The sequence below is a fragment of the Miniopterus natalensis genome, chromosome 7 (assembly GCF_054644295.1).
Source record: "Miniopterus natalensis isolate mMinNat1 chromosome 7, mMinNat1.hap1, whole genome shotgun sequence".
NCBI classification, from domain to species: domain Eukaryota; kingdom Metazoa; phylum Chordata; class Mammalia; order Chiroptera; family Miniopteridae; genus Miniopterus; species Miniopterus natalensis.
Window position 1 is genome coordinate 36,329,508 of NC_142087.1, and position 13,181 is coordinate 36,342,688.

At 39.1% G+C, this 13,181-nt stretch overlaps 1 protein-coding gene across 3 annotated transcripts in view; it reads left to right on the forward strand.

Annotated features, from left to right (window-relative positions):
• PIEZO2 (piezo type mechanosensitive ion channel component 2) overlaps positions 1 to 13,181 on the forward strand; it is a 324,107-nt gene that overhangs the window by 272,080 nt on the left and 38,846 nt on the right. For all 3 annotated transcript variants that reach the window (XM_087818935.1, XM_087818934.1, XM_087818936.1), the window contains 3 exons: positions 3,067 to 3,181; positions 7,399 to 7,458; positions 11,469 to 11,635. In XM_087818935.1, coding sequence (XP_087675061.1) covers positions 3,067 to 3,181; positions 7,399 to 7,458; positions 11,469 to 11,635 — 342 coding nt within the window. The remainder of the gene's footprint in view (positions 1 to 3,066; positions 3,182 to 7,398; positions 7,459 to 11,468; positions 11,636 to 13,181) is intronic.

Genomic DNA, 13,181 nt, shown 5'->3' on the forward strand with positions numbered 1-13,181 from the left:
GAAAAGGACGATAATTTTTCTCAGAAAGCTGGTGAAATTATGAATAAGCTCATAAAAGATTCCATTTGCCCCACCCCTTCTGCCGTCCTGCTAAGTCGTCATCTTCCTAAACTGGACGTCATGTCCCGCTTTTCGCTCGGAATTCAGCGCGCCTGCTCCCGGGCGGCACTGCCCTGCCCCTTCCCGGGGACTGTGACGGCGCTGATGGGCTCTCCTGCCAGCTGCCTCCGCTGTGTCGCTTCATTACTGAGAGTCACAGGCAGGAGTAACCCTTCTCGTGCAGTACTTTAAAGGAAGCCTTCTCCTGACTCAGTCCGAGGCCAGCCCTAAAACTCTTAGGTCTTTATGCTCTTCAGTGTTCAGCAAATGGTTCGGATAGTGACCAAGACCAGGGCTTCTCACCGTTTATCTGGGGATCTTACTTAAATGCAGGTTATAGAAGTTCAGCAGGTCCTGGGTGGGACCTGAAATTCTGTATTTCTCTCAAGCTCCGGGGTGAAGCGCAAGCAGCTGGTCCACCTTGAGTAGCAGGATCTAGTACTCTAGGTTCCTGCCATTTTTTTAAATGCCAGGATCCTGATTCTTAGTTTAATATTCACTGTTGTCCCTTCCCTAGGACTCTTTTCTCTTTTATGACTACCATATGAGTCTCTCCATCCATGTAAAAGAATTTCTGTGAACGATTACAATGTAGTTATCCCCTGCCTTTTTAAAAAAAAAAAAAATCTTCTTACAGACAGCGTAAAGTCCTGGACCACACCTGAATTATACAGTTTATGAAACTTAACCAGTTTCAGTTAAGGACTGCCACATCAATGAAGTTCTCTCCTGTTTTCAGTAAAATGAATTCCATTTTCCTTAATATATATGATAAAATTTAAGATAAGATCATGTAAGATAGAATTTCAGATGAAGTTGGGAACGCAGTGGCAGTGCTGTTTGGAGAAGCCAAAGGTCATTTAAATGCATTTTCATGCATTTTCTACTCATGGTTAGTGGTACCCGAGTCTGATTCCCTAGAGAGACCATACAGCTCTAGGGATGATACCATACAGCTACCAAGTAAGAATTGAGAAGTTTCACTAAGGAACTTCCATTTCTTGACTCAGTAAGAAATGAGATGTTTCCTTCTTCACCTTCATTGTCAACTTTTTCCTGAAACGGTTGGACTTAGGCCAAACTGACCCTCTATCAGATGTTCCGGGAACTGTAAAATGTTTGTATTTCCAAACATTTAGGGAATTTACCTACCAATAAAGGAGTGTCATGTGATGCTTTCCCCCTCCCTCCTCCCTCTAATTTACATTATCTGAATTCTCTTCTCAGTACAAAAGAACCGATAGACTTAATCCTTTAGGTGGCATATGTAGAACCAGGAGTTCCCCGGTAATACAGTCCCATTGCAACTGCTCTTGCCCTTCCTACAAGAACTCTTCAGTTCTATTCTTTTATTATTATTATTGTTCAAAATATTACAGGCTATTCTAAGCATCTCCTCCTCTCCTTCTTACCCTTCTGCCCAAAGGTTTCATTTTCCTCAGAGGAAAAAAAAAAAAAAAAATTCCTCCAGCTGTACACTTACTACATTCACAAATCCTGAATTTTTTTATTTCTGGGATTCTTACATTCTCTAAAAGTAATATTCTAATAAAATGTCACCATATTTTGCTCTTAAGCCTGAAAACTTATTTACATTTAGCAGAACAGATTTTTTAGAAGAATCAGTATTTTGCAGAAGCAAGTTTGCTTATTACTATACTAAACCTCAGAGATGTTCCTGATGGGCTTCCCCGTAACATGCTCAGTGAGCATTTACCATAAGTTCCTTTATTCGGTCCTTCAAATTCCAGTTTATCTCATTTTTCAAAATGTTTTGGGGCATAAAATAGGATTTTTTTTTTTTGCCTCCTGGGTTTATTATTCAGAAATAATATAATTGTTTTATTTACATTAGTTGCCCTTAAGATTCTGATTTCTTCCAGTGAGAAGAAACGCTCCTTTTTAATGACCTCTGACCTTTACGTGTCCATATATGAAAACAATGAATCCCTCTTGAGTTTTACTGACAGCGCAGTGCCCATGGTTTCCTTAAACTGTGCTTTCCAAAACTTCCAGAAATCTGACCATTATATACAGTAAAATGAGAGCGTCTGGGTCTACATGCACCCCTGTGAAACATCCCTTTAACTTTCTGATGATAACAGAAAGCCCAGCTTCCCTGAGACCCAGGTGTGTCCGTGGGTGCATGGGGAGCATGCCTGCCTGGCTTCGTGGTTCTAGGTGGCTGACTTGGTATATCCAGGTTTTCTTTCTGTTCCTTCTGCATGACTTGGGAAACTATTGGTGGGCGGGCTGTTCATAAGGACTCTACCTTGGGTATCGGATATAATATACTAATGCAACTATTTTCAGCTCTTGAATGAAAATGACAAAAGGCAACCAAAAGCACAAGTTTTCCTTCCATACCATCTGAAATAACTTCTTAATCTTAATATCACGTTATTTTTCCTCTCCAAATACTAATCAATCTATAAAGCCCTTTCTCAAGTTGCTGGTAATAGCTGTTATTCACAAGGGAAAGTGTCAAGTGTGCAAAACTGTTTCCCAAAGTAAGCGAGTAAAAGATGTTATTTTGTTTTTGACTCCAAGTGTATTTTTGATGGGAGAACATGAATGATACTTAGTGAGGCTTCCAGTTTATTCTTATGGTGTGTAATGGGAAAGACCAGTCGTGAAGTCTCACGAACGGTGGTGGTATGAGGGGAGTTGGGAGAAATGCTGGTTTGTATATACCCCAAGTTTATCATGATTGTCTGTGCTACCGAATGAAATATATTCCTACAGATCTGTTTCCATCTATTATTTCATGATAATGAAAACAGCATAGGCCAGCTCAGCATATGAAAGGATATAGGGGTAAAAAGAAAGAAAAGGTATGGGAGAGGGCTATTTAGTTTGTGTTGGGGGGAAAAAATGTTTCCAAAAGCCAGGAAGTTTGGTGTTGGTCTCTTTTCTTTAAGTTAAATTATTAAAAAGCCAGAAAATAATTGAGCTTTCTGTCTTCAGTTTGTTTATCAAGCCTGGATTACTGACCCTAAAACAGCACTCCGACAGAGGCGCAAAGAGAAAAAGATGTCTGCAAGAGAAGAGCAGAAAAGAAGGAAGAAAGGGCCTGGGGAGGGTGAGTGTCCAGGGCTGCAGCAGGCTCGGCCCACGCTCTGCTCCCGGGGCCTCGAACACAGCAGAGGAACTGCAAAGGACAGAGCCTTTGGAGAAATCAAATTCTTAAATTCTAAAGCATGCAAAGATTTCAACTTGTCCTTAATTGCTTGTGTCTGACCTTTGGAAGAAATTAAACCATAATTTAAGTTAAGATGCATTTTAAAATGAGGAGAGAGGCAAAATAAACCCAAAGAAAGTAGAAAGAAAAAATTAATTTTGAGAGAGATATTAAGAAAATAAATATAAGACAAGACTTTATCATTAAGTGAAAAGCTGCTTGTGGGAAAAACTAGTAGTAAAGATGAACCTTTGACATTTGATCAAGGAAAAAGGGAAAGTTTGCTTAAATATGTCTCCTGAACCCAAAATGGAACATAACTACTAATGCCATACTCAACATTATACATTCAAAGACATATGATAGAAGCCCATTTCTAAGCGGGAAAATAATAAAACACACTAATAGCGAAGTTAAAGTGCAATGGCACCACTCAGGAAAAAACATTTTCATTATGTAAATCTGACTGAAGATTAGTATTCTAATATAATAAAAATTCCAAAAAATCAGTAAAAGAAAAATTCAACCCAGTGGATGAACAAATATGAAAACAACTCACAAACCAGGAAACAGAAATGGCCTTATAAAAGGAGCTAGGCTTCAGTAGTAACATGAGAAACACAAACTAAGTACTTTGACATTTTGCATTTTTACCTATGAGACTGGCAAGAGCCTAAATATTTGATAACACTGTTCGGATCTAGTGGGAAGTTAAGTGCTTGCACACACTGTGAATGTTTTTGTAGGATCGTACATCCGCTTCAAAGAGCAATGTGTCAATATCTGTGAACATTTTAAATGTACACATCCTGTGGCTTGAGCAGAAGCAGGATTTGCTCATGTGGGCAAGGACACATGTCTAAGGGCACTTATCAAACATTTGTGAATAACAAAGATTTAGAAACATCTTAAATGCCTACATAAAGAAGAAGACTCGAGTAAATTATGTTACCAATATATAATGGAATACCCTTCAGTAGTTTAAAATATGATATGGATTACTTTGAACTGACTTGGAGAGCAATTCTTGACATATTGTTAAGTGAAAAGCATTATGTTGCAAAATGGCATACACATTACGAAACCGTTTATGAAACAAAGGAAACCTCCAGATAATATTTTGCATTTTAGTGGGTGCATATAATAGTGTATAAATGCAAGAGAAAGATCAGGAAGAATACTTAGAAAATTAATAACAATGAATACTTCTGGGGGAGGGGGTGGAGAGACTGAGATTAAATGGTATGATTCAAGGGAACTTTAGACATAATTGTTACATTTTTGTGCTTTACAAAGAAAGTGTATATTTGTGAAATTCAAAATATATTTAAATATAAAGAAAAGGAAAACATAATTTCTAACAGAGCTCTAATGGCACAACCATTCTCCTTTTTGACTATTCTGCCCCCTGCTGCCTCCTGGTAACTTTAATTTTATTTTGCTTCATTGGTTTAATAAGACAAATTAAAACACAGCTGATGTAACAAGACATCAGTAAAGAGATAAATGCACAATCTGCCCCGGAAGCCTGTCTACTAAGCTACCAAATCTTCACAATGTGTTGCGTTCCCTTCCAATCCTTTCTCATGGGCATGCACACGTATGTGCAGGTGGTTTCCTTTCTTTGTTTTTCAAAAATGAGTTCATGCCATACAAACTGCTTGTATACGTTCATTAGCAATGTATCATGAACATTTCTCCAATTAAGTATTTATAAATCCATACCATCCTTTTTCAGTAGCTGCAAAATATTCTGTAATATGGATATGCATAATTTATTCAACTACTACATCACTAATAGACAAAAGTTTCCTTCCTGACTTTGCTACAGTGAACAGTGTTATAGATATTCCTGAACAAAACTCTGTACATAGTCCGAGTGTATTTAAATGCACAGCAAAAGGTGAGAAAGAACCTGCACTTTCCACAGAATACATGATTAAATGGTGTGCCTTTTTTTACTTGAATTGGCATTTTTTGAAACAGTTTCAGTAATTTACACTCTACTGTGTGGAGTACAGGAGTGTGCTTTTTCCTGTAGCTTTATCCCCCAGGATAGTAGTATTTTTTTTTTATTGTTTGTCTTTCTCAGGGATGCTAAATGACTTTTATTTTTATTTGAATTTTCCTAACTAATATGACTGAATATTTTTTTTATTTTCTTGGTAATTTGTACTTCCAAACCTAAGATTTAAACATTTTTATCATTTTCTATAAAATCATTCTGTTGGGTTGCTTGTCCTTATTAATTTAGGAAATACTTATGTGTTAAGGATATTACCCTTTTTATACATTAAAACATTTCTCTAATTTAATGCCTATCTTTTGATTTAGTTTATAATATTTTATCTAAACAATTTTTAATTTTTTCTGAATCATGTAAGTCTGAATGTCTTTTTGCAGTTTCTAGGTTTCCATTTTGCTTAAGAAAGCCCTCCCCCCAAATTACACTAATGTTTTCCTATATTTCCTCCTAATTTTACTTACATTTTGAAGTTTTTATTATTTTATAAAGTAGAGATCTAATTTACTTTTAGGTCGATAGCCAATTATGCTATCCCTATTTATTAAGTGATTCTTCCTTTTTCTATTGAATTTAAATGCTACTTTTGTCAATATCATGTTTTCATTACTTTGAGGCATGTTTCTGAACTCTGTATGCTGACCCACTATCCTACTATCTAGGTCCAGGCCAATGTCATATATTGTTTGTTTGTTTGATTAGGGTCTTTTAAAACTCTTTATTTTATTTTAATTTTCAATTACAGTTTACATTCAATATTTATATTAGTTTCAGGAGTTTAGCATTGTGGTTGGACAATCATATATTTTACAAAGTGATATTTCAAGTACCTACCTGGCACCATACATAGTTATTATAATTTTATCACTGCCATATATATATGTTTCTTTCTTTTTTTAAATTTTTGTTGCCAGTATTACAGATGTGCCCATTTTATCCCCCTTGCCCCCTCCACCCAGCTCCTGCCCCACCCCAGTCCCTCACCGCACTATTGCCTGTGTCCACGGGCTAAGCGCATATGCATGCGTGTTCTCCGATTAATCTCTTCCTGTCCCCGCCATCCCCCTTCCGTCTGAGACCTGTCAGTCTGTTGCAGGTATCCGTGCCTCTGGTCCTGTTTTGTTGATCACTTCATCTTGTTCATTACATTCCACATACAAGCGGGTCATGTGGCTGTGAGCCCAGTAGCCCCCGAGCTAGTGCTGCACACTCTTCTCACCGCCCCCTTTCTTTCCCTCAGTATGGTGTTTGCTATTCTCAGATAGTTGTTCTTCCAAAATTATGCGACCAGTTCTAAAAATGTGTCCTCTAATCATCTTGTAAATATTTCATCTACTCTGTATCGTGAAGATTATTTCAGGTGCAGATGCACCACCGTTTACCTTTAAATCGAAGGCAGCAGTATTTCAAAGATATTGGGACTGAAATCCATTTTTATTTAATTACTTAATAAATATTGATCCAGTGCCTTCTTGGGACAAGGTGTCGCTCTTCTAGGTTACTTCTAGGCGGATAAGGCCCGTCGATTCTAAAGTGCAGGTGCTGCAGTGTTCTCTCTGCAGTGACTCATTTGCCCCTTACAACAGCCCAAGGCATTTTACTCTCCGGGCCCCACAGGTGAGGAAATGAGGTCCCCGAGGGTGAACTAACCTGCCTAAGGTCACAGAGCCACACAGCGGGTGCTGGGTCTGGAATTCATAACAGGCATCCTGGCCCTAGATCCTTCTAACTTAACCATTAGGGAACACAAGTATGGGGGAAGGAGAGGAACCCCAATGACATAGAAGCTGCAAAGTTTCATTTAAAGTATAAGTATAGATAAAACAGTGTGGGACCAGAGGAGAAAAGGTGACTTTTAGCAGAGGGTGTAAAGGAATGTAATACTTCTTGAAAAACATAGTGGTTGAACTGAGCCTGCCATTCTGGTAGAAGAAAGCAAGGTCAGCTTAGCTGGTAAAAACAAGATGTGAAACAGAGTAGCAGAAAATAAGTTTGGGAAGATTAATTGGAGTCAGATCATTAATGGTCTTTGATAAGGTTAGCATTTAATATACCCTAAATAAATCTAACTGCTGTTTATTGAACACTCTTACAGGCCCTGTGGAGTGGGAAGACCGAGAGGAAGAGCCAGCCAAAAAGAAATCGGATGGACCAGGTAATAAAATAAAGACAAATTTGACCTGGGAGAAACGTGAAAATGTTACTTGCCCAAATGTTTATGTAATGAAAAGCTGCCTGAAAAGAATTAATCGAATACTGTTTCTGGACTGTGGCTAAATAATCAGTGTCCTTTGAAATCTCATCTCTAGTGAAACTGCAAAGTGACACCTAAAAGTAGATCTGCCCCTTGCGCTGTTGGGTTAAATGTTGATCAGAGTCCATTTGTAAATTCTGTTATTCAAGCACCTATGAAAGGGGGTGTGGGAGAGCAAATTATAAATGTCCTATAGAAGCCATCAGAATAGAGGTACAAAAAACTATTGTCAATTAATTTTAAAGAATATAGAAAGAGGGAGTTAAGGAAGAGGTAAGTAGAATTGGGGAAGTGAGAGGTACTCTAGGAGCTTGGGCCAGCCTCCTCACGAGTTTGCTCAGGATTCCAGAGCTATAGTCAGGGACAGAATCCCTGTCTTCTAACTCCCAGCCCCATCATGGTGCCATTTGGGTTTCACATAGTATGTGATTGGGAGGAAAATTTCTCCATGCAGGAAAAAAAAAAAAAAGGCAAAACAAAATTCTCCAAATGAAACGAACTCAAATGCCTCTCTAGTTCTATGAAAGTGCTGTTTACTCTATTGCTCTGGGTTGGAACTCCCGTGTACATTGTTTATCAGCAGGCAAGGTTTTCAGGCTTTTTTACTCTGGACACAAATACTCCAAGGATGCCACCTGCTGGTTCAAAATGAGACTTCTTGAAGGACATCTAATGCCCTCTGTGGCACAATTCTTAAACCTGGCCTCCATTTCCAGATAATTTCACTCACACGTATGTGGAGCCAGATATTCTGTTATTGCTACAAAGCCTTATACAGTAATAGTAGCTAACCCTTTAGATGGCACATCTTCTTTGCCAGGCACTTTCCCAAGAGCTTTAGACATATTAACCTGTTTAACCCCCTCAAAGACCCTGTTCCTCATTTAACAGTTAAGAAACTGAGGCAGAGAAAGATTAGCTGACTTTTCAAAGCCTACATAGCCACCAAGAGGTAGAGTGAGGGCTTGAACCCAAGGAGTCTGAACCCAGAGTTTGTCCTCTTAACAACCATGTTATACTGCCTCTATGATTAAAGATAAGTAAAAATAAAAATCCTAATTTCACGTGTTAGTTTGTGATCACCCAAGTTCATAAAGCGCATGTTATGTACGTCTCCAACACAGCAATTTTAGTTTTAACATCAAGACCACCATAAGCAAAACTGTGAAATAATTATATTTCTCTTTGCCACCTCTAGGGAATAACTGTGAATATGAGAAAAAAAATAGTCAAAAATATAAGATGCTGGTAACATTTATTAATAGTTGTAACTAACTTCAAGTCTGTCAGCCTCCAGGGGTTGAACTTGCCTTTGATGTCTACATAAAATGGCTAGAGGTTCTATTTAAACTACTGTGGGAAATGCATGCCTTGCTCAAGATCAAAACAGACACAGGAGTATGGGGTAGAAAGAGGTGTGGGTGTCCCTAGGGCTCTCTGGCTCAGAGTTGCTCTTCTGTGGAATCTGTAGCAGCTCACTCCATGCAGCTTCATGAAGCAACTGCTCCCTTCCCGGGCTTCTTTGTTCAATTGAAATTACTCTCTCATGTCCCTTCTTCCTAAAGTACACTGCGTATAAGGTTGTTAGGTGTGACACAGTTGTGTCAAGGTTTGGAGGGATAGTGGGAGGCAGTGACAGCTTAGCAGGAAACTACTTCAAGGGGAAAGTCAAGGATCACTATTCTCACCTCAGCAGATTTCCCACCAGATCTCGGGGGCCTAGCTCAGGGCTCCTTCCTTCCAGGCCCTTCTCATTTAATCATTCCCCCATCTCCTTTTCCACATTCCAGTTTTCTTCTTAGCTACCAGCTGGCCACTGCAAGGTTCTTGTTACGCCAGCAGGTAGAATTGTTTAACTTTTGTTTGTCTCTCTTGCCCAACTGAACTCTGTCTGGAGGCCATCCCATATAAAGCTAAGCTGCTTCTGGTGTTTTCATTTTGAAAAGAACAAACATTTACCTGGGAGAAAGTCTGCCTTCCTCCTAGGTCACTCAATTCTCAAATTCTTTTTAGTTTTTTTTTTAACCATTATAAAGTTAAGCTTTAGTTCACACTGTGGTATGAGAATTAAAGTAGAGAGAGGATCACCCGGCCGGGCGTGGCTCAGCAGTTGAGCGTCAACCTAGGATCCAGGCAATCGGGGTTCGATTACCGGTCAGGGCACATGCCCTGGTTGTGGGCTCGATCAATGACTCTCTCATCATTGATGTTTCTCTCTCTCTCTCCCTCTCCTCTCTCTGAAATCAATAAAGATATATTTAAATAATAATAAAGTAGAGAGAGGATTGATGGAGAGCAGGGGTGAGTCACGCAGTGATCATACCTGATTGTATTGGATTTGAGGTCAGGAAACTATACCTGCCACCTGCGTTTATATGGCTTGTTAGCTAAGGATGACTTTTATATTTTTAACACTTGAAAAAAATTTTAAAGAGAAGTATTTCATGACATATGAAAATTATGAAACTCAAATTTCAGTGTCTGTAAATAAAGTTTCATTGGAAACCCAGTCATGCCAATTCATAGACAGTTCATGCATTGCCTACAGCTGCTTGCACATGACAACAGAGAGTGATTAGTTGCAACACAGACAGCATGGCCTGGAAAGCCAAAAATAGTTACTGTCACGCCCTGTCCAGAAAAAGTGTGCTGACCCCTGCACACGATCATAAAGGCTATAAGCATTAATCCTAAATTCATTAAGGTTTTACTATAATATTTGAATCTGGTTTTCTTTTCTTTCTTTCCTTTTTTTTCTTTTTTTTTTTGGTGTGGGAAGGGTGAGAGATGCAAATTGTTTTCTTGGTGGTGGTGTTTGTTTTCAGTAAACAGCAAGACAATTCTTAATTCATTGTCACGTTTACTAAGTATTCACTTTATTGTAATCAAGGTTTGAAATAGTTAATAAAACTAAATTTTTTAAGTGCACACATTGATCAAAACTTGGTGGCATGTCTTGAAGGGTTCCTTGGATACCAGTTGAGAAACTATTGGCTACATGAACAAATGAACGAGACAGTTCATATGGGATCTTCTCTGTTTTATTTAGATTCAGACCTTAAAAAAAGTTAGGTCACAGCTATGGAACCTCCTCAAACCTGATCAGTGGTCAGGGAGCTCACGTTGAATTCTCTGAGGGCACTGGCACGGCACGTGCTGCATGGAGACACATTAGGGGCCCGGTGGCAATCTAGAGCTGAGCTTATCACACCGGCAGCTTTCCCAGGCTCCCCAAGTCACAGCATAGACAAGGAGGCGAACCCAAGTACATCAGGGATTTCACGGCTTGGTTTGGGGAGGATTGATCCCATGTGCAATGTTTTGTAGTCAGCACAGCTTAATATAATTAAGAATAACGATAGCTCAGTGGTTACATATATACTATTAGTGCCTGTTCCGAACGCTACGGAATCGCTTTCAGGTGATTTAACTGACATGCAACTGCAGTGGGAAGTATCAAATTCTTACTGAATCAACAGAATTGTTTCCAACAACTATGATTACTTAAGAAAAGAAGAGACTTACAGAAAAAGCACTACAGGACCCAGTTACCTGGATAAACCTGTTTCTATCCCTCTGTCAATAGCAGAAATGTCTTTGAATGCAATCTCTGACTTTAACCAAACCTATTATCTGTATATGAATCTATTCTGGCATGTTCTGACCAAAGATTAACAGTTCTGCCCTGGTTTGGTTTGGATGCTGGAGCTGCACGTGGAGAAAGTCGCGGTGGCAGCTTCCTATAGGGCGGCGGCCGCCCCGCGCCCCCTCCGGTCGCGCTGAGCCCCGCGCCCCCTCCGCATGAGGAATGGCGGGCCAGAACTGTTCTGCCTCTGGTAAAGCATCACTGCTACACACAACAAAATGGCATTTTGTTCCTTTGAAATTGTGTTTCTTTTTCTTCCTCCTAGATAATATCATCAAGAGGATATTTAATATTTTGAAATTTACCTGGGTCCTCTTTCTGGCAACAGTGGATAGTTTCACAACTTGGCTTAACTCCATTTCAAGGGAGCATATTGATATATCTACAGTTTTGAGAATCGAAAGATGCATGCTGACCAGAGAAATTAAAAAGGTAACACTCTTGGAATAATTCTTTTTGCTGCTTCCCACATTATAAAAATTGTGAAAGTCAATACCCAGAACTCCAAGTAGGAAAAGACAAAATCCTTTCTTTCCAGACCGTCTTTACATACCCCTTTATTTTCCTGTATGTTTAAATCTGTTTCATGCTCAGAATTAAAATTAGACTGTACACACACACACGCACATGCACACACGCACACACACACAGTGCTGGGAGAGTGGCCAGCTTATTTATTCTATCCCCTTGCCTCATCAGAGTTTGCAAGTGCACAGACTCTGCCGAGCCTAATAAAGGATTACGCTGTTTAGTCTGAGAAGTTTGATCCTCAGAAGTTTGAGGATATATGCAGAGCAACAAATTATAGTCATATAAGGCTTATATATTATATTTAAAAATAATAGTTCATTTCTGGAAAAGTTACTATTACATACATACTCATACATAGCTACAAACTTACATATAAGAAGGAATTTCTTTTTTAAATTTTATTTAAAATAATTGATATACAACATTATATTAGTTTCAGGTGTACAACATAAAGATTTGATACTTATATATATTATGAAATGATCACCACAATAAGTCTACTTAACATTCATTACCACACATAGTTTTAATTTTTTGTCTTGTAAATTTTTAAGATCTACTCTTTTAGTAACTTTCAAATTCATTAGTCCTCCCTTATCCATGGTTTCACTTTTTGTGCTTGGTCAACCATGATCCAAAAATATTAAATGGAAATTTCAGAAATTGACAATTCCTAAGTTCTAAACTGCTTGCCGGGCTGAGTAGGGTGGTGCAGCCTCACACCACCCTTGTCCATCCCGCCCAGGATGTGGGCCACCCTTTGTCCATCCCGCCCAGGATGTGGGCCACTTTGTCCAGCGTCTCCACGCTGTGTGCCCCCCTGCCCGTTAGTCCCTTAGTGGCCACGTGGGTCATCAGATCCACTGTGGTGGCATAACAGTGCTTGTGTCCGAGTGACCCTTATTTTATTTAGTGATGGCCGAAAGTGCAACAGAAATGACGCTGGACATTCGGGTATGCCAAAGAGAAGTCATAAGGTGCTTACGTTAAGCGAAAAGGTGAAAGTTATTGGTTTAATAAGGAAAAGAAAAGGTCGTATACTGAGGTTGTTAAGACCTGTGGTAAGAATGAATCTTCTATTGGTGAAATTGTAAAGAAAGATGAAAAAATTCTGTCCTAGTTTGCTGAGAAAGAGACCACTTCACATAACTTTTATTACTGTTATAATGGTTCTAATTTATTATTAGTTATTGTTGTTAATCTGTTACTATGCCTAATTTATAAATTAAACTTTATCATAGGTATGTATGTGTAGGGAAAAACATAGTATACATAGGGTTCAGCACTCTGCACGGTTTCAGGCCCCACCTGGAGGCCTTGAACTGTGTCCCCCGTGGGTGAGGAGGGCCTCCCACGTACAGGACAGTGCTACTAGCTATAGTGACCGTGCTGCACGTTACCTCCCCACGGCACGTATTTTTCAACTGGAAGTTTATAACTTTTGACC